At 42.2% G+C, this 26662-nt stretch overlaps 2 protein-coding genes across 3 annotated transcripts; one reads left to right on the top strand and one right to left on the bottom strand.

Annotated features, from left to right (window-relative positions):
* Positions 1–1558: 1558 nt before the first annotated feature.
* On the top strand, positions 1559–3195 carry crhb (corticotropin releasing hormone b). The gene is made up of 2 exons (XM_061921821.1): positions 1559–1721; positions 1862–3195. Exon 2 carries the CDS (start codon positions 1882–1884, stop codon positions 2422–2424), a length of 543 nt encoding a protein of 180 aa, XP_061777805.1. The 5' UTR covers positions 1559–1721; positions 1862–1881; the 3' UTR covers positions 2425–3195.
* Positions 3196–3854: 659 nt separating this feature from the next.
* trim55b (tripartite motif containing 55b) lies at positions 3855–25259 on the bottom strand. Of its 2 annotated transcripts, none has more exons than XM_061921819.1 (8): positions 24820–25259; positions 24453–24622; positions 20481–20664; positions 20311–20406; positions 10977–11210; positions 10873–10895; positions 8354–8478; positions 3855–8297 (listed from the first exon to the last, which is right to left on the bottom strand). In XM_061921819.1, exons 1-8 carry the CDS (start codon positions 24937–24939, stop codon positions 8083–8085), a joined length of 1167 nt encoding a protein of 388 aa, XP_061777803.1. In that variant the 5' UTR covers positions 24940–25259; the 3' UTR covers positions 3855–8082. The 2 variants fall into 2 exon arrangements, with proteins under 2 accessions (XP_061777803.1, XP_061777804.1); XM_061921820.1 differs by having other exon boundaries at positions 20481–20661; positions 24820–25257.
* Between the last annotated feature and the right edge of the window lie 1403 nt (positions 25260–26662).

The following is a 26662-nucleotide window of genomic DNA, read 5'->3' as shown; positions in this document are numbered from 1 at the left end:
ACCCATTCACACACACATTCACACACACTGATGGAGGGAGCTGCCATGCAAGGCGCTAACCAGCACCCATCAGGAGCAAGGGTGAAGTGTCTTGCTCAAGACACAACGGACATGACGAGGTTGGTACTAGGTGGGGATTGAACCAGAGACCCTCGGGTTGCGCACGGCCACTCTACCACTGCGCCACGCCGCCCCCTAGTATGCACGTTAAAGGTCTACTGAAACCCACTACTACCGACCACGCAATCTGATAGTTTATATATCAATGATGAAATATTAACATTGCAACACATGCCAATACAGCCTTTTTAGTTTACTAAATTGCAATTTTAAATTTCCTGGGACTTTTTTCTTGGAAACGTCGCATATTGATGACATGTACGCGTGACGTCACGGGCTGTTATGAATATGAGCGCTGCGCACACACACAGCTAAAAGTCGTCTGCTTTAACGGCATAATTACACAGTATTTTAGACATCTGTGTTGCTGAATCTTTTGCAATTTGTTCAATTAATATTGGATAAGTCAAGCAAGAAATAATGGAGTTGGGAAGCTTTAGCCTTTGGCCACACAAACACACGGTGATTCCTTGTTTAAAATTCACGGAGTTGAAACTTTACTATGGATCACAGCGGACATGGATCCCGACCACCTGTCAACCAGCAGGTTTCAGTGAGAAAATTGTGGTTAAGAAGTCACCACTTACTGGATATCAGCTGAGCTTGCGCCTCCCGTACAGCTGCCGTCGACTTCCCTGAGACACTGCGCGTCAACACCCGGCCGTGGACGTACACTTCCGACTATCAGGTACTGTTAAACTCACTAAAACACTAGCAACACAATAGAAAGATAAGGGATTCCCCAGAATTATCCTAGTAAATGTCTCTAAAAACATATGAATCCGTCTCAATGCAACGCGATTGCAATCGCGTTTTTTTTGTTTTGTTTTTTCTAGTCCGTCGCTATCGATATCCTCAAACACAAATCTTTCATCCTCGCTCAAATTAATGGGGAAATTGTCGTTTTCTAGGTCCGAATAGCAATTTTTGTTGGAGGCTCCCATTAAAATCAGTGTGAATATATAAGGAGCCATCAACATGTGACGTCATCTTCCGCGACTTCCGGTAGAGGCGGGTTTTTTCTACAACTTTATCGTAATTGTTCTCTACTAAATCCTTTCAGCAAAAATATGGCAATATCGCAAAATGATCAAGTATGACACATAGAATGGACCTGCTATCCCTGTTTAAATAAGAAAATCTCATTTCAGCAGGCACATTAAGATGGAGAGAGATATACTTTTTTCTGCACTTGTGGATCCCCTGATTTAATTTAAGTGAAAATGCCAGCAGGTGTGGCGTCTATGGGCCGCACACACACACACACACACACACACACACACACACACACACACACACACACACACACACAGGCACACAAACTCTCATATGACTCATCTCGTCCAAACTAAAGCACTTTGTCAGAGAAAAGGGGGGGGGGATCGCGCAGACTCAATGTGTCTGGACTTGTCGTGAGGTAGGTGGGCTCTATATATATAAGTCCACTCAGCATCGTGTCTTGAAGTAACTACAAGCACTTTGGTTCTTCTTTAAAAAAAAAAAAAAAGGGGAAAAAAAAGGAGAAGAAGGGAGGACAGCATCTTCGCCAACTACATCTGGCAACCCACATCGCTGCTCCGGACCTCCTCCAAGCACTGAGGGTTAGTATTTGTTTCTTCTTGTTAAGTTGATTTTCGGCATGAATGAAAAGTTACGCAATTTAAACGCAGACTTTTTTTTACGCGCAAAATCCGCATGACGCAGCACCCAAACCCAACTTTTTTTTCAACCCCTCCTCCAGATTCTTGTTCACATCCTGACATGAAGCTCAATTTCTTTGGTACCATTGTGATTCTGCTCGTTGCCTTCCTGCCGCGCTACGAATGTCGGGCTGTTGAGAGCCCCGGCGGAGTTCTGCGCATCCCCGCTGCCCAAAGCCCAAACTCCCAGCAGCAGCAGCAGCAGCAACAGCAGCACCGGTCGCCCTCGGGTCCCATCCTGGAGCGCCTGGGCGAGGAGTACTTCCTCCGGCTGGGCAGCGGGGACTCAAACTCTCTCCCCCCGTCGTCCATGTACCCCCTGGGCGCAGGTGGCCTCCTCAACAGGGCGCTGCAGCTCCAGCTGACTCGGCGGCTTTTGCAAGGCAGAGTTGGCAACATGCGCGCGTTCGTCGGCGGCTTGGCGGACCGCAAGGAAGACGGTTCCTACGACTCGAGGGAGCGGGGACGCAGGTCCGAAGACCCGCCCATCTCCCTGGACCTCACCTTCCACCTGCTGCGGGAGATGATGGAGATGTCCAGGGCGGAGCAGATCGCGCAGCAGGCTCAAAACAACAGAAGAATGATGGAGCTCTTCGGGAAGTGAGGACCAAAGACCCTTCCCACCTAAAATCCTTTTATTTATTTATTATATATTATAATATTATCTTTTGCATTTGTAAAATCAGCACAAAAACATGCTCTGTACAATATCGTGCTGCTTTATCACTCTATTATTTATAGCTGTGACCACAAACATGAACATGGAATGACTTAAAAATGATAATGATGCCATGTCAGAAAATTATATATATATATATATATATATATATATATATATATATATATATATATATATATATATATATATATACACCGTATTTTTCGGACAATAAGTCGCAGTTTTTTTCTTAGTTTGGCCACGGGTGCGACTTATACTCAGGAGTGACTTGTGTGTGAAATTATGAACACATTACCGTAAAATATCAAATAATATTATTTAGCTCATTCACGTAAGAGACTAGACCAGGGGTAGGGGACCTATGGCTTTAGAGACAGATATGGCTCTTTTGATGACTGCATCTGGCTCTCAGATAAATCTTAGCTGACAGTGCTTAACACGATAAGTAATGAATAATTACGCTGGTAATCACAGTGTCAAAAATAACGTTCAAAATATAAATCATTCTCATGCATTTTAATCCATCCATCCGGTTTCTACCGCACCAATTCAAGAAGTCGGATTAATGGTAAGAAATATTTCATTTATTGTCGGTTAGCTTCAGAATAACAATGTTATTAAAAAGAATAAGGGACTTATTTTACGTATTATATTAAAATGTTGGTCTTACTTAAAAATACACGCATTTAGTTGTATTCAGTCTTAAACAAAATATTATATGGCTCTCACAGAAATATTTTAAAAAATATTTGGCTTGTAAGGCTCTCTCAGCCAAAAAGGTTCCCGACCCCTAATATAGCATGTTCTATATGTTTTAGTTATTTGAATGACTCTTACCATAATATGTTACATTAACATACCAGGCACCAACTCAGTTGGTTATTTATGCGTCATATAACGTACACTTATTCAGCCTGTTGTTCCCTATTCTTTATTTATTTTAAATTGCCTTTCAAATGTCTATTCTTGGTGTTGGGTTTTATCAAATACATTTCCCCCAAAAATGCAACTTATATTCCAGAGCGACTTATATATGTTTTTTTCTTTCTTTTTAATGTATTTTTGGCAGGTGCGACTTATACCCTGGAGAGACTTATACTCCAAAAAATACGGTGTATACATATATATATATATATATATATATATATATATATATATATATATATATATATATATATAATGTGCTTCATTATGACATTAGGATGCATTCTTGCTTTTGTTCACTGTATTTATGTTTGTTAATAAACTGATGTGAAAGCAGTCATTCCACATCTTATATATTTTCAAATAAAAAAACACCAATATAAAATCATTTGTCTGTGGAAATATACTCCCCTGAAATGAAACTCCATTGCTAACAATTGTAGACATTTAATGGTAAACATGGAGAGGCTGCTTAGTTTGGCAACACAGTGAAGCATATTTAGACTCTTGCCCACACAGATATGAACAAATAGAGCCGAGCCGTGGGTTAACTCTGTGGCGAAGCGGGGAAAAAAATAACAACACAAGAGTCATACATCCACTTAAACTTTAGAGGCTTGGTAAATTTGCTCAAATAAAGTGACAAGACGCTGAAATGGACCTAATTAGGTTGATGTGTGTGCGTGTGTGTGTGTGTGTGTGTGTGTGTGTGTGTGTGTGTGTGTGTGTGTGTGTGTGTGTTTGTGTTTGTGTGTTTGTGAGATGGTGCATGATCTTTGACTGACATACCAAACAAAAGCTGTGAGTCATCCTATTGTGCTGCATCGAATGTTGCTCAAGCTCAACGAGTGACCGTCCTTTGTGGTAATTAGACAAGACTGGACACCTAAGGCGTCCTAATTGAACAATTCATCAATCACAGGTCGTGCCATGGTCTCCTAGTCCTAATTCTTCACTGTAGCAAAGAGGTTTCGGACAATGAGAAAATAATTTAGGGAAGGTTTTGTGCTTTTTTTCAAGACACATTTGGGTTGAATGAGAGCAGAGATGGCCAGCCAGGTCCAACACCAGTGAGTGGCAGAGTCTTCCCAGAAGAGCACAGGCAACTTTATAACCAGGTGTCCCTATACTTTTGTACATAACATGTGAACAGTGTAAATTGTAAATTAGCAATAAAATAACAATTATAAATAGGGGTGTCCGATCAGGGTTTTCTGCCGATTCCAATACGATCATCCATGAGTGAAATCAGCCGATACCAATACTGATCACATGTACTAACTGTACATGGTTTCATTTATTTATGGTGAGTGCTATCGACAGTATAACAATATAAGACATAGACTTAGACTTAGACTTTCTTTTATTCTCATTTAAATTTGAACTTTACAGTACAGATAACAATTACATTTTGTTGCATTAGCTCGTTGTAGTGCAGGATATAAGAGCAATAAGGTGCAGATATAAATAAATAGATTACTGTACGAATAAATATATTGCACGTTTGCATATGCATCTATGTTTATGGATGTATCTTATATTGTCTTTACATTCCAGCGAGTTAATCTGTTTTTTGGGGGGGGGGGCTATATCAACGCAATAGTTAAACTACCGTATTTCCTTGAATTGCCCGCAGGGCATATAGTATGCGCCTGCCTTGAATTACTGCCAGGTCAAACTCGCTTCCCAAAATAATTAGCGCATGCTTAGTATTACCGCCTGGTCAAACTCCTGACGTAACTAGTGACACTTCCCCTGTCATCATTTTCAAAATGGAGGAGGCTGATTTCAATACCGGTAATTTGAAATCGCATAAAGGGTGGAAGATTAAGAGCTATACAGTAGGATTTAAGGTCCAAGCTTACATCACACTCAAATTTTTACTGCATACCTTTGGTGATTCCCGGAGTGAGAAGAGGATTTAAAAGAATTAGCGCATGCTTACTTTTACCGCATGCCTTTGGTAAGCGCAAGAGTGAGAAGAGGTTTTAAATTAATTAGCACCCTGGCGAAAATTTAAGGAAATACGGTAGTTCCTCATTCTTTTTTGTTGGCTCAAATCGAAGTCAATAGTACACAATAACTAAACAAAAGTAAAAACGACAGTCCTTTACTCATTTAAATCCTTTGGTTTTCTGAGTCCAAGTAATTATTATTATTACTTGAGTTTATAAAGTTTCGCAAAAAACGACAACCAAATTATTGAAAAATTGAAATTTCTATCTAATTACTCTTGTATCGATTAAATACTGATACTACCCCTGGTATTGACACCACCAATGTATTGTTCCATCCGCCTTGCCCACATGTCGCGTTCTGGCTGTGACAATGCTGAAGCAGCAACATACTTTCTGCTGCGACGTGGTTAAATGTACACTCTTTAAAGTTTACTAAGTTAAAGATAAAGTTAAAGTCCCAACGATAGTCACACACACACTGGGTGTGGTGGATTTATCCTCTGCATTTGACCCATCCCCACGTTCACCCCCTGGGAGGTGAGGATAGCAGTGAGCAGCAGCGGTGGCCAAGCTCAGGAATAATTTGGTGATTTACCCCCAATTCCAACCCTTGATGCTGAGTGCCAAGCAGGGAGGCAATGGGTCCCATATTTATAGTCTTTGGTATGACTCGGCTGGGTTTTGAACTCACAACCTTCTAGTCTCAGGACAGACACTCTAACCACAAGGCCATTGGCAGGTTAGCTGAGCACTTAGTTCTTAATGTTTAATTGTTTCTAGCGAGCTTAGCTATTACCATGCCTCGGTGTGGGGTATTTTTATACTCGTCCTCTAATACGTGATAATGATACTTAAGAAACAAAAGAAAATACATTTTTTTTGCCAATTTGGGGGCGGTATAGCTCGGTTGGTAGAGTGGCCGTGCCAGCAACTTCAGGGTTGCAGGTTCGATTCCCGCTTCCGCCATCTTAGTTACTGCCGTTGTGTCCTTCGGCAAGACACTTTACCCACCTGCTCCCAGTGCCACCCACACTGGTTTAAATGTAACTTAGATATCGAGTTTCACTATGTAAAGCGCTTTGAGTCACTGGAGAAAAGCGCTATATAAATATAATTCTCTAATTCTCTCGATTTGAAGGTGATTATTATTAATTAAAGGCCTACTGAAACCCACTACTACCGACCACGCAGTCTGATAGTTTATATATCAATGATGAAATATTAACATTCAACACATGCCAATTCGGCCTTTTTACTTTACTAAATTGCAATTTTAAATTTCCCGCGAGGTATCCTGTTGAAAACGTCGCGGAATGATGACGCTTATGTTGACGCGTGCTTGTGACGTTATTGGTTGAAGGGGACATTTCAGCCCAGCACCACACACGGCTGAAAGTCGTCTCTTTTCATCGCATAATTACAGAGTATTTTGGACATCTGTGTTGCTGAATCTTTTGCAATTTGTTCAACTAATAATGGAGACGTCAAATAAGAATGCTGTTGGTGGAAAGCAGTGGATTGCAGCTGCCTCTAGCAACCGAAACACAGCCGGTGTTTCTTTGTTTGTTGTGAAGCTTTAACACAGAGCGGTCAAGCGAACATGTTTCTCTACTTCAACCAGCAAGTTTTTGGATGGGAAAATTGTGATATTAAGTCGGCTTTTACCGGCGACTTGAGTGGATTATACGACCTCATCCTGAAGCTCACAAAGGCAGCTGTGATCTTGGCTCCTCGGCTTTTCTCAGAGACACTGGCGTTCACCGCAGCCATCCGACTTTCAGGAATGACTTTATAATCTCACTAAAACACTATTAACACAAGAAGCAGATAAGGGATTTTCCAGAATTATCCTAGTAAATGTGTCTAATTACATCTGAAACGCTCCCACTGCCGCCGCCAGGAGCCGTCGCCTTTTCTTTTTTTTTTGTGCTTCAATCTAACTTCCTCATCCACGAATCTTTCATCATCGCTCAAATTAATTTTTGAAATCGTCGCTTTCTCGGTCCGAATAGCTGTTGCTGCTGGAGGCCTTGATTATAAACAATGTGAGGATGTGAGGAGCCCTACAACCTGTGACGTCACGCGCACATTGTCTGCTACTTCTGGTACAGGCAAGGCTTTTTTATTAGCGACCAAAAGTTGCGAACTTTATCGTCGATGCTCTCTACTAAATCCTTTCAGCAAAAATATGGCAATATCGCGAAATGATCAAGTATGACACATAAAATGCACCTACTATCCCCGTTTAAATAAGAAAATCTCATTTCAGTAGGACTTTAAGGGGCACGGCTGTGTATGGAGAGGCACAAAATTGGCTGCTGGCGGCAGGCTTGTCAGACGGGGGAACCAAAAATTAATAGTTTCAATCATACGGAATCTGTGTTTGTGATCGGCAATAAATGACATAAATTGGCAATGGCTGATCACATCTTTCTTCAGGAGAATCGGCCGGACCCGATTGGCGGTCAATCGATCGACACACCCCTAATTATAAAATATAATTTTGGTTCTACTAAGGTGATTATACAACTCATAGTCTTTTGGCAGAAAATAGCAAAATACTCAAATGTCACAACAGATGAGTTACATTTTTAAAATCCAGTAATTACAAGTCACATTTAAGTAGTAAAAAGACAAAAAAGTCTTAGCACAGTGTGCTTTCTTCAGGGTATACTCAAAAAGGTGTACCCCAAAAATATCCCTACTGACCTGCTGGCAGTGAGCTGGACGATGGGCTTTTGGCTGCAGCAGGGGCGGGGCTTGTCTGCAGCGGGGCGGGAGCAGTTGGGGCGGAGGTGGCCGGGGTGGGCGGGGCGGGTCGGGCGGGTGTGGCGTTGCCGACCACAGACGCGGGCGCCGGCTCCCCTTGCTCGGCCTCTTCGTCGTCATCCTCCTCGTCATCGTCATCCTCCTCTTCTGTAGAAGAAGACTTGTCAGAGAGTTGGCTGAGCTGTGGAGTTGTTGTGATGCACCTTGGATGAAGTCGATACTGCGCAACGCCTTGCGTTCCCTCCGGAAGTCGGCGGTAAAGTGGTCCATCTTTTCGTAGCCACGCTCCACTTTGTCCAGGTGCGACGTGCTGCATGCTTCGGCAAGTCTGTGTGCAACAAAGACCAGCATTAGGGTTATGGTTTTAGCGATAATAACAACAATCAGTAGGGATGTGAATCTTTGCCGATTCACCGATTCATTCTCATTCTGATTCCTGAGGTGACAATTTAAATCAGAATCGATTCTCGATTCAATAGGATTCTTGATTCAAACCAATACTTCTATTCTTTTAATTGTTTTGGAATCGAGATGAAAAATAATCAAGATTCAGATGTACAAAACAAAAAGCATTCTTTTTGGATCCATGCATATGCTGGTTGATGACCCTCAGCTTCTTCCAATGTCAGATATACCATTTGAGCAGGTAAAAAAAAAGCAAAACTTGGTATGCTATTAGACAGTCAAATGTCATGGTCAGATCATATTGATGGTATTCTAATGAAAATGAGAAGAGGTTTAGCCATGATCAGGAAGTGCTCCACCTACTTGACATCCTCAACAATGGGTCAAGTCATACAGTCCTTGGTTTTCTGTCATCTTCCTTACTGTCCTATAATATGGTACGCTAAGACTAAGTCTGATCTGAACAAACTGCGACTTGTTCAGAACAGAGCAGCTAGACTGGTACTTAAATGTTCTTTGCACACTAATACTTCATATATGCATTCACGCCTGTCCTGGTTATCTGTTGAACAAAAGATGCATTTTAGTCTCCTTATGTTCTTCAGAACTATCTTGTTAGAGATATTACCAGATTACTTTTACAAACAGCATTTATAATCAACTAACACACATATTAATGGCACAAGGAATGCCAGCAATGGCCATTTGGCACTTCCTGCATCTAGGAAAAATCTCCTTAAAAATGCAGTCATGTATAGATGTACATCATTCTGGAATCGGTTGCCATCTCACATTAATCTCTCAAAAAGTAAATTGTCATTCAAGACAGCTTTGAAGATACACCTATTGCAGCTGCCCACATGACATTAATTTTTAATACTGGGTTTAACTAGTTTTTTATCTTATGTTGTACTTTTCTTTCGTATAATGTATGGTCTTTAGGGCTGTGACTCTTTGGGTGTCCCACAATTTGATTCAATATCAATTCTTGGGGTCACGATTCGATAATATGTCGATTTTTTCAATTCGATTCGATTCGATTCTAGATTCAAAAACGATATTTTTCTGGTTCAAAACGATTCTCTATTCATTCAATACATAGGATTTCAGCAGGATCTACCCCAGTCTGCTGACATGCAGATTTAAAAAAAAAAAAGCTTTTATAATTGTAAAGGACAGTTTTATCAACTGATTGCAATAATGTAAATTTGTTAAACGAACCAAAAACATGACTTATTTTATCTTTGTGAAAAAATTGGACACAGTGTGTTGTCAAGCTTATGAGATGCAATGCAAGTGTAAGCCACTTTGACACTATTGTTCTTTTTTTATTTTTATAAATGTCTAATGATAATGTCAATGAGGGATTTTTAATCACTGCTATGCTAAAATTATAACTAACATTGATACTGTTGTTGATAATATTCATTTTTGTTTCACTACTTTTGGTTTGTTCTGTAGTGTTTGTGTCTTTGCAATTGCTCTGTTTATTGCAGCTCTGAGTGTTGCTGGGTCAGGTTTGGTTTTGGAACTGGATTGCATTGTTATGGTATTGCTGTGTAGTGGTTTGTTGGATTGATGAATTAAAAAATAAATAGATAAATAAATACAATATCTAAAAAAATCAACAACAAAAAAATCGATTTTTTAAAAATGAGAATTGATTCTGAATCGCAAAACGTATTCGATTCGATTCGTGTTCGAATCAATGTTTTCCCACACCCCTAATGGTATTGTATGTATTATTTGTATTTTTATTTTGTATGCGCTTATATGGACCCCAGGAAGACTAGCGATCACCTTGGCGTCAGCTAATGGGGATGCATTCAAAAAACAATAAACAATAAATCAGTCAGAAAACATCAGCACTAAACGCTGTGGCTGCAGGCAACCTACTGATGGAGTTTTTTTTAACGCCACAAGATGTATTTGGAGTTTCATTAGACGCCAGCAGCTGCCCCTGCACGCGCTCTGAAATATTGGTTGCAAATGTTGATGTGGGACTTCGACTGTACTGTTGTATGCAATCAACCCATCAGCTGACTGAGCGGTTTGCCCTTTTGTATGGTTCACTTGCCACTTTTTTGTGCTACGTACTCCTTAATGAATAACAAATGTGGTTGAACACAGCTATGTTTTTTTTTAAATCCCATAAATTACTTTTGTGTTTTGCAAAACAGGACTATTTATTTCTGAAATCTTTAAGTGACAAAAGGAATAGACCAAAAACAAATGTCCACTGCACATGATGCTGGTTCTCAGGAGGACATTGTGAGTTTGTCTGTGCCTGTTTAGGTAAATCAGCAAGTCTACTTACTTTTTGAGAAGAGGTTTTGTGCTCTAAAAGTGAAGAGAAATAATGCAGTCAAATCACAGTTCAAAAATAGATCGTGTTGATGAGTCTCCATGATATGGACCGACCTGCAGGAACACGGCCATTTCCTGCTCTTCCATGTTCTGGATGCCCATTTCCACGATCTTGCAGCTCTCCTCCAGGTGGTCCCCATACTTAATGGTCAGGCTGCGGATGTAGTTGACCTTCTCCTCCTGCTCGGCCGTCACCTTTAGACTCATCTCCCTCTTCTTCTCCTCCAGGATGGAGTACAGATGGTCAAACTTCTCACAAACAAGGTTCTTCTGCCGTCGGCTGTTCTCCTTTAGCAGCATTGAGTGACAGCAATATTTGAGTAGGATGTGGTAGAATACACTCCAAATACTAATTAGCATATGTGAGCATGTATAGCCGAGGAAAAACACTATGATGCGATTTGTTAGCATTAGCTTGAATTGTTCCTGCGAGCTTCCTTTTCAATATATTTGGTAAGCAAAAGGCAGAAATATTTCAGCAATGAAATATACTGGAGTAAGAGGTCCAATGCGTTTGCTTTGAGGACCTTTTATAAGAAACTGTTATGATCCGCTGCCCGGATCATATTATGTTTTGGTTTTGAGTCTTTTTGTACTTTGTTCTGCTAATATTTCCCTTAGTTCCTGGTTGCACTTCCTTGTTTGAGCTTGTCTCCATAGTTACTTATTAGTTTCACCTGCCAGTTGCTTTTGACGTGCACCTGTATTCTGATTGCTGTCCTTATTTAAGCCCGTCTTTTCCGTTCATTCAGCCTTGCCTCCTAGTTTGTGTTACACCAAGTTTGTGTTTTGCAACAGTGAAAATTCCATGTTTCTACTTGCTAGCTTTCGCGTTATGCATTTGTTTTCCTCTAGCTCCCACGCTAGTAGTTTTGTTTTGCCTTTTGTGTGTTGCGATCCGCTACTTGGATCACCACATATTATTGTTTATACTTCCAGTTGTTGTATCACTCTGTCGTTCTACCCTCTTACTTCCTGTTTAGTCGGTCACCATGGTTGCTCATTGATCCCACTGGCTAATCACGGTCCCTGCACACCTGTCACTTTTGATTACTTCCCTATTTAAGCCCGTCCCTTTTCATTATTATTTCTGAGTTCATAATTTGCTTTCACGCAACGAGTTACGCCTGCACTCTGTCATCGTATGTATATATTCTCGCTAGCTTTTCACGCTAAGCCTTTTGTTCATTCCAGCTCTCATGCTGTATGTTTTGTTTCACTCTTTTTATGTGCCTACGTGCCAGTTTAGTTCTCATTGTTGTATATCCTAGCTTTTATGCTAGCGTCTTTGGTTTGCCTTTTATTAGCCCCAGTGTTTTGTTTCATGGATCCTTTTCGTTAAATAAATTGTTTATATCTTACCTTTGCTGTGTTCTTTTGTTGACGCATCCTCAAGGGAATCGAACCCAGCACCACAATGCCCACCAGTCATTACATTGTGCTTTGTGCAAGTTTGTTTGTTATTTCCCTAGCTCCCATGCTAGCGCTTTTGGTTGTTTCTAGCTCCCATGCTAGTTCTGTTTGTTTTGCCTTTTCTGACTAGTACCAGTTTTTCTGTTCATAGTCTGTTTTATTTATTGAATAAGTCTTCATTTCGTACCGTACGCTGTGTTCGAGCCCGACTGCATCCTTGAAAGAGTGAACCCGCATCACCATGCCGGGCAATCGTTACAGACAAGATTACTGTATTAATAAATTACATAATTGTCATGTAGGCGCTAACATAATGGTTGTCCATAGGAAATATAAATAACACTGTTGTTTCCCTTTTATCTCCATGTTTATCATTACCATTTTAGACTGATAGCATTGAAAAAAGTTATACATACATAACGAGTAAAAAGTTTTAAAACGCCTTATTTACCGCAGTACTTTAGAATTTTCACACATTTTCATGCTAATATACTTTTTAACACCATTTTAGCATTGTTTGCTATCAATGTTGTCGTTATTGTAAACATAGCAACAATAAGTTCCAGAATTATTTAGACGGTGACTTTTTTATGATTTTGCCTTTCCGGTACAGTCGTCCCACGCCACATAGCTTCATCATCCCTTCAAATATTGCGGCTTCATCACATCGCTGACTTTTTTATTTTTATTTAATGCATATTCTACAACATTCTTGGCCAAGACTAAGTATTCTCAAGCATTAAAGTGGCTAAACAAAAATCAAACAAAAACATCAATGCTACAGTAGTATTGGCACACCACAGGAGACCAAACCAATCAGGGTTTGCTGAGGCCACTGATAGGCTCTGCTTCAGGCAGCATTACTACATTGGATTAAAATAGTGTAAAGGTGATTAAAGGGTGTTATTTCATGTCTAGAGGGTTTCCATAATGTTGAAATATGTATTTTAAAAAATGTAAACCATTTTTATCATGCTCAAGCTACGAAACTTGTCATTTTGTAACTAATTTAACACGGTCATGTCCAGAACAAATTAACAGCAATAAAAGAAGGATTACTGTATAGGTGTTCAAATGAAGCCAAAAGACTAAACTTCAATCACAAGCTGATTTTTTTTACTGATTAATAATTGATTTGTAGTATATTGTGGTGGTATATACACACTGTAAAGGCAATATCATAATAATGCTACTGTCCAAATATTTGTAGATTGTCCATATAGTTTTGAATTGCATGACTGCAAACTAATCGATGCTAACATGCTATTTAGGCTAGCTGTATGTACATATTGCATCATTATGCCTCATTTTTAGCTATATTTGAGCTCATTTAGTTTCCTTTAAGTCCTCATAGTTCAATTTATATCTCATGACACTATCTGTTTGTAATATGGCTTTTATTTTTTAGCGGCTCCAGACATATTTGTTTTTGTATTTTTGGTCCAATATGGCTCTTTCTGTTGCGATCTGCTGCTCAGATCTTCACGTGTTTTTTTTCATTCTGTCTGACCCGTTTATTTCCTGTTTTTATCCATCACTATGGTTACACATCAGTCCACCTGTTAGTCTCGCCCCGCACACCTGCTAATAATTATCACCCTCCTATTTAAGCTCACCTTTTCTGTTCACTCATTCTCGGATCCTAATTTGCCCACGCGCATCAGTGACGACTCTCATCATTCGTATGTATTTTCTCGCTAGCTCTCACGCCAAGCCACTTTATTGTCTAGCTTTCATGCTAAATGTTTTGTTTACTCTTTTGTGTCCTCGTACCAAGTTCTAGTTTTCCTTGTTTTATCCTAGCTTTCACGCTAGCGTCTTTTGTTTATTTTTTCTCTTTACACCAGTATTTTTGTTCATAGACTCTTGTTATTAAATACCCTTTATCTTACCTATGCTGTGTTCTGCTTCGACGCATCCACGGGAAAACCACACCGGCATTACAATGCCGAAGAAGAGTCTTCACAGTAGGATCCGAGCATCAAGTTGTTTTTCCGCGTCGAAACCACGGGAGGAACCCTTCGACTTAGGGTTGTGGTTGGAGCTCGTGGCTTGGGAGCAGGAAAGACTCGACTGTGGGCCTGAAGTCTCCTCCGAAGCCGTTCGCGCTGCCCCGAAGAAGCGGGGGGTCCAGTGGAGAGGTCCCCCGCGCGGCAGTAATGTTCCAGCACCACTTATTCCTCCCCATGGACACAGCAAGTTTCACCCCGTCCAGGATTCACCCGTCATTACCGGTAATCCTGCTTGTTTTTTTTCAAATCATTCCTTAAGCTGCCATGACACTTTTTCTGACACAAGCGATGACGTCATTTGGGGAACGCCCACCGGTGTCGCAACACCGGCCTCTGTTGATGACATTTTTTCAGAAGATTTTTTTATTGTGGACGATATATCTCAGCCATTTTCCAAAAACTTGGACAGTAATAATACTTTCACACAGTATCAGGACATTTATATTGATTCTAGTCACCCTCAGTATATTGTTAATTGTCAAGATCAGCCTCCCATTACTTTGGCCCCGCCCACATCTCAGCCTATTTCACGTCCTACCCCTACGTCACCTGATTTTGAAACTGACCTAGAAAAATATAGTCCTGCCTGGATGGACGAGTGGTACAGGAGAGTTTTGATTGAACTGGAGCTGGAGGAGAAATTTCTTGCTGCTCAGAACAATCCTCTCCTCATACAGACTAATGGGGTGGAGTCTGCCCTCCTCCAAACCTCCCACCGCCCGCCCTTACGGTCAGCCTCTATCCAACGGGACCCCGTCTGGAATCCGGGTCTCGAGGGGAGGGCCAGTACTACTACTAAGCCTCCTAGACCTCCACCACCGGTGTTCACCCCTGTTAAACCTGTTAAGCCACTACGGCCTCCTAGACCTCCTCCACCGGTGTTCTCCCCGGTCAAGTCACGCCCTCTTAGACCTCCTCCACCTGTGTTCCGTCCGTGCCCTAGTTCTAGTTTTAGTCACAGTCTCTCTCAGAGTTCGAGTCCCAGCCTTCTTCGTAGCCCATGCTCTAGTCCTACTCGTAGACCGACTTGTAGACTGAGTCGTAGTCCAAGTCCTGGTCCGAGTTTCCGTTCTGATTCTAGTTGTAGTCGTAGTCGTCGTAGTCCTAGTTCCACTCGTAGACTGATCCGTAGTCCGAGTCCTGTTTCGAGTCCGGTCCCGAGTCTTGTTTCTTGCCTTTGTAATATTAGTACTGATTCCCCTCGTGGTCTTAGTCCGAACCCTAGTCCTTACCCAAGTTCTTGTCCGAGCCCCAGTGTTACTGTAAGTCCTAGTCTTTGTCCTAGTCCTTGCCCGAGCACCAGTTTGATTGTTAGTCCCAGTCCTTGCCCAAGCCCTAGTTTGACCGTTTGTCCTAGTTCTTGCCCAAGCCCTGGTATGACTGTAAGTCCTGGTCATTGCCCAAGCCCTTCTCAAAGCACTAGTGTGATTGTAAGTCCTGGTCCTCTCTCAAGTCCTTGCCCGAGTCCTAGTGTTTGTCTTATCACTCATCATAGTCCTAGTCCTGCTCACAGCCAGTCCCCTAGTTCTCCTCGGCAGACCCCTGTGCCTGCTCCTCGGCTGAAGCCGACACCTGCTCCTCGGCTGAAGCCGACACCTGCTCCTCGGCTGAAGCCGACACCTGCTCCTCGGCTGAAGCCGACACCTGCTCCTCGGCTGAAGCCGACACCTGCTCCTCGGCTGAAGCCGACACCTGCTCCTCGGCTGAAGCCGACACCTGCTCCCAGTCTGGTTCTCACACCAGCACATGACTCTGACCTGGTTTTCACACCAGCACAAACTCCAAGGCTGGAGCCCACTCCGGTACCAGCACCACGACAGGTACCGGTGCCAGCTCCGCGCCGCCAAGCACCGGTGCCAGCTCCGCGCCGCCAAGCACCGGTGCCAGCTCCGCGCCGCCAAGCACCGGTGCCAGCTCCGCGCCGCCAAGCACCGGGGCCAGCTCCGCGCCGCCAAGCAGCGCCGACGACGGGGCTGGAGCCCACACCAGCGCCGACGACGGGGCTGGAGCCCACACCAGCGCCGACGACGGGGCTGGAGCCCACACCAGCGCCGACGACGGGGCTGGAGCCCACACCAGCGCCGACGACGGGGCTGGAGCCCACACCAGCGCCTCCGACGACTCCTGCGGCTCCCAGGCCGCCTCCGACGACTCCTGCGGCTCCCAGGCCGCCTCCGACGACTCCTGCGGCTCCCAGGCCGCCTCCGACGACTCCTGCGGCTCCCAGGCCGCCTCCGACGACTCCTGCGGCTCCCAGGCCGCCTCCGACGACTCCTGCGGCTCCCAGGCCGCCTCCGACGCCTTCTTCGGCTGCAGCACCCGCATCATCCTCGCCAGCTGCACTCGGGCCTGCTTTGGCTGCAGTCCCCGCACCCTCGTCTGCTGCTTCCAAGCCTGCTGGGATTTCGGTGCTGAGGCGTCGTCCACCACGTCGACCACGGGCGTGGCCTCTGCGAGGTCATCCTCCTCGCCAGATACTCCCTCCTCCATGTCGGCCACGAATGTGGCCGTGCCCGGGTCGTCCGCCTCGCCGGGCACCTCATCCTGCGAGGCGGCCACTAATGTGGCCTTTTCGAGGTCGCCCGCCAAAACTTTTTCGGCAGCAGCGTTCCACCCGCCGCCGCCACATGATGTGTCCTCGGTGGATTCGGGGACATGCGATCTGGCGACCCTCCACCGTGGACTCCCTCCGCCCTCCCTTCGTTTGTGAACTTTCTGGTTTTGGGGAGGGGGTTCAAGTTTTTGTTTGTTTTTTTTAAGACATCTGGTATCTGTCTTTTGTTGGGGGGGAATACTGTTGCGATCTGCTGCTCAGATCTTCACGTGTTTTTTTTCATTCTGTCTGACCCGTTTATTTCCTGTTTTTATCCATCACTATGGTTACACATCAGTCCACCTGTTAGTCTCGCCCCGCACACCTGCTAATAATTATCACCCTCCTATTTAAGCTCACCTTTTCTGTTCACTCATTCTCGGATCCTAATTTGCCCACGCGCATCAGTGACGACTCTCATCATTCGTATGTATTTTCTCGCTAGCTCTCACGCCAAGCCACTTTATTGTCTAGCTTTCATGCTAAATGTTTTGTTTACTCTTTTGTGTCCTCGTACCAAGTTCTAGTTTTCCTTGTTTTATCCTAGCTTTCACGCTAGCGTCTTTTGTTTATTTTTTCTCTTTACACCAGTATTTTTGTTCATAGACTCTTGTTATTAAATACCCTTTATCTTACCTATGCTGTGTTCTGCTTCGACGCATCCACGGGAAAACCACACCGGCATTACAATGCCGAAGAAGAGTCTTCACACTTTCAACATTTTAGGTTGCCGACACCTGCCCTAGGGCAACATGATGGACAATAAAATTTGAGCATCAACTCGATCAAAATGTTGTAAAGCAAGGGTCTTCAACATTTTTAACATTTCAATTTTACATTAAACTGGTCGTGATTTTTATTGTGGAATACTAGTATAGTATCACTAATAGCTAAACAACAACCAGCACTCTAATCGGCAGCTAGCTCGTTAATTGCTAGCTGGCAACTAAATCACTAATCTTTAGCTGGCAACTAGCACTCTAATCGCAAGGTGCCAACTGTCGTGCTAATCGCTAGCTGGCAACTAGAGCACTAAACGCGAGCTGGCAACTAGCACAATAATCGCCAGCAGGGAACTGGCACAATAATCGCCAGCTGGCAACTGGCACATTAATCGCTAGCTGACAATGAGAGTGCTAATTGTTAGCTGGCGACTAGAAGGCCGATTCTTGTCATTTTCTGTACAGCTCTTTGGATCGCCTTGTGTACGAATTGTGCTGTATATATTAACTTCCATCCATCCATCCATCCATTTTCTAGCGCTTGTCCCTTTTGAGGTCGCGGGGGGTCGCTGGAGCCTATCTCAGCTGCATTCGGGCAGAAGGCAGCGTACACCCTGGACAAGTCGCCACCTCATCGTAGGGCCAACACAGCTAGACAGACAACATTCACACTCACATTAAATTGTCTTGCCTAATTATTAGCTAACATCTAACCCGCTAATTGCTAGCTGGGAAATAGAGCTTTAATCGTTAGCTGCAAACTAGCACGCTGATCGCGAGCTAACAACTTGCTATCTTAACTTGAATAAAACGATATTGTTATGTATTCATGTTATGTCTATCTGTGTTGGCCCTGTGATGAGGTGGCGACATGTCTAGGGTGTACCCCGCCTTCCGGCCGAATGCAGCTGGGATATCCTCCAGCACCCCGCCACCCCTGCCCCCCACACCCCAGTTTCCCCAAAAGGGACAAGCGGTAGAAAATGGATAGATGGATGGATGTTATTATTTATTCACATTTGACAGTGTGTTGGCTCAATGGTAAAATGTATTTAACATTGTGGGCAAATTACAGAGGTAAACATGGAAAAATATGCTCAAAAACGTTTATTTTGTCTTCTCATCCATATATTTTTAGATTTTTCTTTTAGTCATTTTCGGTATATTAGATTAATTTTTGCGGTGTTTCGACTGTCATCTGCAGTCTTCTTCAGAAGGGTCCTCTGACCACCTGGTGCTTGTTTATATACTTTTTAAGTAAATGTATTTCTTCATGGATTTGAAAAGTCCATCAAAAAATATGTTTGAAAAATAAACAGAAATTTCACGGCTTCCATGCAGCACTCCTGGGGGCCGCTTTTGAAGAGCTCCGTTGTACTTTTCCTGTCAATCTATAAATATTATGATAACGTGTTAGCCACTAATTGGGGCTGAGTGACGCACACGGAGCATGTGCATGCCTTGTGTGACGAAATCACACCTTCTAGTAAATGACAACGTGGGGGCAACATAAGCTTAAAGGCCTACTGAAATGAGATTTTCTTATTTAAACGGGGATAGCAGGTCCATTCTATGTGTCATACTTGATCATTTCGCCATATTGCCATATTTTTGCTGAAAGGATTTAGTAGAGAACATCGACGATAAAGTTCGCAACTTTTGGTCGCTAATACATAAGCCTTGCCTTTACCGGAAGTCGCAGACGATGACGTCACCCGTGTGATGGCTCCTCACATCCTCACATTGTTTTTAATGGGAGCCTCCAACAAAAAGAGCTATTCGGACCGAGAAGACGACAATTTCCCCATGAACTTGAGCGAGGATGAAAGATTCGTGTTAGAGGATATTGATAGCGACGGAATAGAAAAAAACAAAAAAACGTGATTGCATTGGGGAGGATTCAGATGTTTTTAGACACATTTACTAGGATAGTTCTCGGAAATCCCTTATCTTTCTATTGTGTTGCTAGTGTTTTAGTGAGTTTAATGGTACCTGATAGTCGGAGGGGTTTGTCCACGGGTGTCTTGAAGCCAGTGTCTGATGGAAGTCGACGGCAGCTTTATGGACGGCACAAGCTCAGCTGATCTCCAGTAAGTGGCGACTTTTTACCAAAATGTTCTCACCGAAAACTGCTGGTTGACATTTGGCCGGGATCCATGTTCGCTTGACCGCTCTTATCCATAGGAAAGCTTAAACCCCGGGAATTTTAAACAAGGAATCACCGTGTGTTTGTGTGGCTAATGGCTAAAGCTTCTTAACTCCATCTTTCTACTTTGACTTCTCCATTGTTAACTGAACAAATTGCAAAAGATTCAGCAACACAGATGTCCAAAATACTGTGTAATTATGCCGTTAAAGCAGACGACTTTTAGGTGTGTGTGTACGCAGCGCTCATATTCATGACAGCCCGTGACGTCACGCGTACACGTCATCATTACGCGACGTTTTCAAGAAAAAAGTCTCGGGAAATTTAAAATTGCGATTTAGTAAATCAAAAAGGCCGTATTGGCATGTGTTGCAATGTTAATATTTCATCATTGATATATAAACTATCAGACTGCGTGCGTGGTGGGTAGTAGTGGGTTTCAGTAGGCCTTTAAAAAAGGGGATAAAGGCGTGCTTGTACACAGGTGAAGATGCTCACTGACCTCGATGGCACGACAGGCCTCATCCAGCTGACAGACGATGCCCTGTAACCTGTCGTTGTAGCCCAGCATCATCGCGATGCCGTCGTTCAGCTCCGTCTAAGGGAGACGCGTTGTATTTTTTAGCGCTTCAGGGAGGTGGCCTTGTTTGTTTGCGTTCTCTCAGGCCTCACCTTCTTGGTCTGGTAGATGCTGCTGATTGGCTCCACCTGGCAGTCTTTGTGGGCTCCAAAGACCTTACACATGGAGCAGGTGGGCACATTATGGGTCATGCAGTAAATGTTGATCTTCTCTTCTTTGTGGACGTCGCACATGGGCGACGCCGCTTCCTTTCGTTCGGGCGCTGGCGTGGTACTGCTGGCAAAAAGAGCGAAAGCGAAAGAGAAAGGAGTTTACATTAGAGAACATATTGATGGGTTGAGCGATGTCACTTTGATAATGTCAAAGGTTCACATCGCTGTGGTGTATTGACGAGCTATCAGTCTTGCCATGCACTTAGAATGTAAGCATTGGCAATAACAAACACTCACGAACAGTATACTGACATCCTGCAGCAGGGTTTGCCGAACGTTATCAGCTTCAAAAGAATAAGGACAAACTCCAACCACTACTTACATGAAGTAAGATGACTCGTATCGAAAGCAGTAAGGGAAAAAAAGATTGTTGTTAACTTCTTTTTAGTCTTAAATGACTTTTAAAAATGTTACTTCAAACTAGTGTTGTCCCAATAAGAATATATTGGTACCGCTACCAAAATGTATTTCCATACTTTTCAGAACTTTTCGATACTTTTCTAAATAAAGGGGACCACAAAAATTGCATTAGACATATGTTTCTTATTGCACTTGTGACCTTCAGTGACGTGAGGTGAACTAAAAACCAGGTGAGGCCTACATACTTTTTTTTCTTTCTGTTTTTTTTTTTTTAACTTAACTTCATATGTGCAGCTCTAGTTATTGCATTGTTGATTTAGGTTGCACATTAGAGTTACAGGAAAAAAAAGGGAGTTATTCGCTTTCATAAAAACGTTATCATAAGGATATTATGAGATGATAAATGGGTCCAAAAAGTATTTGATAAAGTTCTTATTAAATACTTTTTGGTCCCATTTCCTTTTAACAAAATAAATCATGTATTGTGAGTGTAATTTACCCTTCTGTATTTGTATCTGAAGAAGCAATAGCTATCCTTCATTAAAACATACTTTCTATGACCACATTCATTTTGTCTTGAAGTCCAGTTTAGAGAAGTATTTCATCTTGGATACAGTATATAATCCTCCATATTAGCAGACATTCATTTAATTTATTTCATTCCAAAAAATTAAACAATATTTTTGCATCTGACAAAAAACACCAACAAACGCTGGCTCACTCTAATAAAAATGCCATGTTTGTTATAAATACAGTTATAAAAAAAAAGAAAAGAAAAAAGGCGGGCTTCCGCTGGAGAGACCTATGTCTGCTAGCTTGAGCGCCCCCACTTCTCCCAGTGTGGCGAGTCAGAGTACCGCTGAGGCATTGAACTGCCAGTTGACAATTTATCGCCCCCTACCTTGAGGCAGAGGTACTTGCTGCCTCAAGACCTGCCTTTTCCACATGGCAACAAGCATGTGCACCTAACGCACATGCCCAATACACACTGTGTGTAGCCATGGAGGCACCCTGTGTAAGCCTCACTTCTTGTCTGCTGCAATGTTTTGATCAGGAAACATGGAATTTCCACGATTTTGACATTGAAAATTATCATAATATACAGGAACCACACCAAAATCACATGGAAAGCATAAACCAAAAGAGAAATATTAAAAATGATTTGATTTTATTACTTCGTTTTGGAACATCTTATAGTTAAGCCACCTGGTGGCAGGTGAGGCACTGCCTCACTTGCCTCCCCTGACAGCAGTCACCGGTGTCCTTAAATAAAATAGTGAACTTACAAGACAACTTTTCTTTTATTAGTAAGTAAGCAAACAAAGGCTCCTAATTTAGTCTGCTGATATATGCAGTAACATATTGTGTCATATTCCATTCTATTATTTTGTCGAAATTAAGAGGGACAAGTGGTAGAAAATGAATTATAAAACTACTTGTTCATTTACTGTTAATATCTCCTTACTCCTTGTCTTTTAATATGTTCGATCTACACTCATTTTAAAATGTATTAATTATTCATTCTTCTGTTGTTTGGATGCTTTACATTAGTTTTGGATGATACCACAAATTTGGGCACTGATCTAATACCAAGTAGTTACAGGATCATACATTGGTCATAGTCAAAGTCCTCATGTGTCCAGGGACATATTTACTGAGTTTATAAACATGAAATACATTTTTTTAAAACAAAAGAAAATGTTGTGATGCCAAAAAATATCGATGTAATCATAGTAGTATCAACTAGATAAGCTCTTGTACTTGGTATCATTACAAGTGGATGTCAGGTGTAGATCCACAAATGGCGTTTGTTTACGTTTTGACGCCGGTGAGCTACGGTGTGTAGTGAAGCATGTTTAGCCTGCAGGGATGATACTTGTAAGAAACTTACTTTATTTGTCCCCGTGGAGGCGCGGATTAGTGATTTAGAAGTAACTAAAACACTGTCTACTGCCGATGGACTTTAGCCATAAGCTAGCTAGCCATGTCTTAAAGCACCTCTTCCTGAGGGCGTTTCAGTGTTATAACTTCACCTTTATCGTTAGTTTTTAAGCCAAAATGCATCAGTTCTTCCTTTTCTGTCCATACACATTGTCTGATTGAGAGTACTCAGTGATTGTGTGCTGCCGAACATGCTCCTCTGCTCGTAAAACCAGCAATGTCACAACGTGACAACGACATGCTGTCATGCCCATTACAGAAAGAGGGAGGAGGGGGAACAGTACTTTTTAGAGGCAGTGTAGTACCGAATATGATTAATTGGTATCACGGTACTATACTAGTACCAATATACCGTACAACCCTAATATTTTAGCCCAATGCGGCCCCCGGGCCAAAAAGTTTGGACACCCCTGGACTACATTATAAAGACCAGCATTAGGTTATGGTTTTAGCAATGATAATAATCAGTGGGTGTGTGAATCTTTGGGCACCTAACGATTCAATCTGATTCTGATTCCTGGGGTGACAATTCGATTCAAAATCGATTCTCAATTTCAAAGTAATGCCCGTTTCAACACGACTCTTGCCTTTTTTTTCACCGATTTTTCAAAAATATGAATAAATTTAGAACCGGGATATGAAAAATAATCATGATTTAGATGTGAATTGATTTTTTTTTTGTTCATCCCTAATAATCAGCTATAAATGCTCCAATTATTGCCTTTATTCAATTTACTTCTGTTTCCCATACAGTCATCAGGTATGGCCTATATAAAAGCAAATCATTGCAGAGTATTCGAAAACATCTGCAATAAAAGCTGTGGCTGTAGGCAACCTCCTGGTCAAGTTTTAGTAATGCCACAAGATGGCATTAACTTCAATTGGAATATCCTGCAGTTTTCCAAACTTTATCAGCTTCAAAATAATAAGGATAAACTCTAAACACTGCATGAAGTAAGCTGACTCATATGGAAAGCAGTAAGGGAAAAAAGATTGTTGTTGAGGTTAATTTCTTTTTACACTTAAATGACTGTAAATAATGTTACTTTAAATACTGCTGATGGCACCAGTTTGATTCTGAAACAGACTAAAGTATTGCTCAGAGGGCCGCGTGTTAATAAATGATGAATTACAGCATATTACTTTAAATGAAAAAATTGATCCACAGTTTTTTTAATGTTAGATGTAGATATTTTACTATCATTTTTACAGTGTACAATTTGAGAGATAACTTTCTTTGAAGTCATGAGTTAAGCAGATATTTAAGTTTTCATAGTTAAAATGTAATGTTTGGAATGCATGATATAATATTTGTTGCATGATCAGATAATATGAAAGTTTTAAACATATGCAATTGCATGTAATATTTTATATGTCTTTTTTCTGTCAAAATTGAAGGAATGAATACATTTATTAAGAATATATGAAGTACTTTATTGACAAACATTATTTCCAGGCTTTTGCAGAACACATTAAATGTTGTGGTGGGCCAGATCTAGCCCCGGGCCTTGAGTTTGACACCTGTGTCCCAGTGCGTCTTGTCCAGCTTACCTGCTAGATTCCTGCTTGAACATGTCGATAATATTTTCCACCAGCAGGTTTCGCTGCAGTCCGTAAACGCCATGCCGGTCCAGAACCACTTCGTGTCTGCAGGACGGACATCGGAAGCGGCCTCCCGATGCCAACGAGCCACTCCTTGTCGGGAGGTATGGGTTTGAGGCCTGTAAAAAGTAAACAATCAAGCCACGAAGGCAGTAGGGTTTGGTCCAGTGGTGATTTTCTGACCAAAAACTTCCAAAGTAGGACACACTCATGATTCCAGAGACACTAGCTGGCAAGCTTTGGGTGGCGATGTTATTTATAGTGTTCTGCATGTTCACTTAGTATATGTTGTGATAATAAATAGCTTGTTTCTTACCTGGAAGACATCATTGGCACACTTTCGGCAAAGATTGTGCTGACAGGGCAAGATAACCACAGGCTTTGTAAACATCTCCAGGCATATGGGGCAAATGAGCTGTTTCTCCAAGCTCTCCATGTTGTTCACGTAGAAAAGAACCAAAATGCCCAAATAGTCCTTTACAGCCGGTAAAGTAAGTTTGAAAATTTACGTGAGGCCAAGCAGGGAACGTGCGGCGTTTGTCCCAGCGATGTGCGTGCTCCTATCTCGCCGTCAGGTCTGTTTTTAGCAGCCACTGCAGTCACGTCAATGCCATTTATACCTTGGCCATATTTGAAATGGAGCTGGGAAGTGGTCGACAGCTGCTAGTGTCAACAGTCCCCCCTTTATTTACACAACCATGGAGCTTCATGTGGCTGTCTTTTGTGTAAGGAAAAGCCTAAACACAAACAAAATGGACCAACATTATTGTCATAAGTGGGCAACTGCACTCTCAACAGAAAGAGCTTGCAGTTCCACATGTTACCGCTAGGCTAGTGTTAGCTTCGAAATGCTAATACAAGCTAGCCATTCATGTGGCATTATTACACCAACCGGCTGCTCATAAAAAATTATTAACATCATAAGAAAATTCCAGACGTTAATGCGCGCTTATACAAACTTTAACACAATTTGTAGTTCAATTGCCGAGTTAGCATCGATCGCTACATGCTAACACAGCTATCACTATTACGTTATTATTTGTATTTTATTTTATTTTTATTTTTTTTGTCCAGTCCAGCTTCTCAGGCAAATCATATACCGTATTTCCTTGAATTGCCGCCGGGCATATAGTATGCGTCTGCCTTGAATTACTGCCGGGTCAAACTCGCTTCGCAAAATAATTAGCGCATGCTTAGTATTACTCGTGACGTCAGGAATGATACTTACCCTGTCATCATTTTCAAAATGGAGGAGGCTGATTTCAATACTGGTAATTTGAAATTGCATAAAAGGAAGAAGATTAAGAGCTATTCAGTAGGATTTTAGGTCCAAGCTATTGATTACCGGTATGCTAAAAAGAACAGTAAGCAGCTATCCATCCATCCATCCATTTTCTACCGCTTATTCCCTTTCGGGGTCGCGGGGGGCGCTGGCGCCTATCTCAGCTACAATCGGGCGGAAGGCGGGGTACACCCTGGACAAGTCGCCACCTCATCACAGGTATGTTTTATTAATATACCTGTGGAGCCGACGGTCCGACAGACAGGCAGCGCACGCTGGAACCCGGCCCAAGATGGCGGTTAGGAGACGGCGAGCGAGCGGAGAGGAGGAGCGGAAGAGCGACCTGGACTGAGGTTTTATTGAAAAATAAACAAAGTCAAACTGCTCAAGCCATGTCCTTCCTTGGTGGTCCTGGGAACCCGCAAGACGATGGCTTGAGACCGTCACAATACTGTAGCTGCGTCTGTCAAATATGAGTCATTAAATGACTCCCGCCTCCTGATGGTAGAGGGCGCTAGTGATCCTTTTTGCGACTACTCGGCTGCAGAAGAAGTGAAATGAATGACGTGATATGTGCTGGAGGAGGTAATAAATGAAGATCTCCATCGAGACAGAGAGACTTTTAAAACTGAAGAAAGATAAGGAAGACTTCTATAATTAAGATATAGATGCTTTTGATCAGAAGTAGCTGGCATGGACTATATTTATAAGTAAAGGTAAGATCAATATAACGTTTATTTTTTTTTATTAAATGTGCTTTTCATTATGGTATCCTTACATCACACTCCAATTTTTACTACATGCCTTTGGTAAGTGCCGGAAAGGGGAAGAGGTTTTAAAATAATTAGCCCATGTTTACTTTTACCGCATGCCTTTT

Source organism: Nerophis ophidion, linkage group LG15 (genome assembly GCF_033978795.1).
Source record: "Nerophis ophidion isolate RoL-2023_Sa linkage group LG15, RoL_Noph_v1.0, whole genome shotgun sequence".
In the NCBI taxonomy this organism is placed as follows: domain Eukaryota; kingdom Metazoa; phylum Chordata; class Actinopteri; order Syngnathiformes; family Syngnathidae; genus Nerophis; species Nerophis ophidion.
This window is presented reverse-complemented; position numbering and strand designations above follow the sequence as displayed.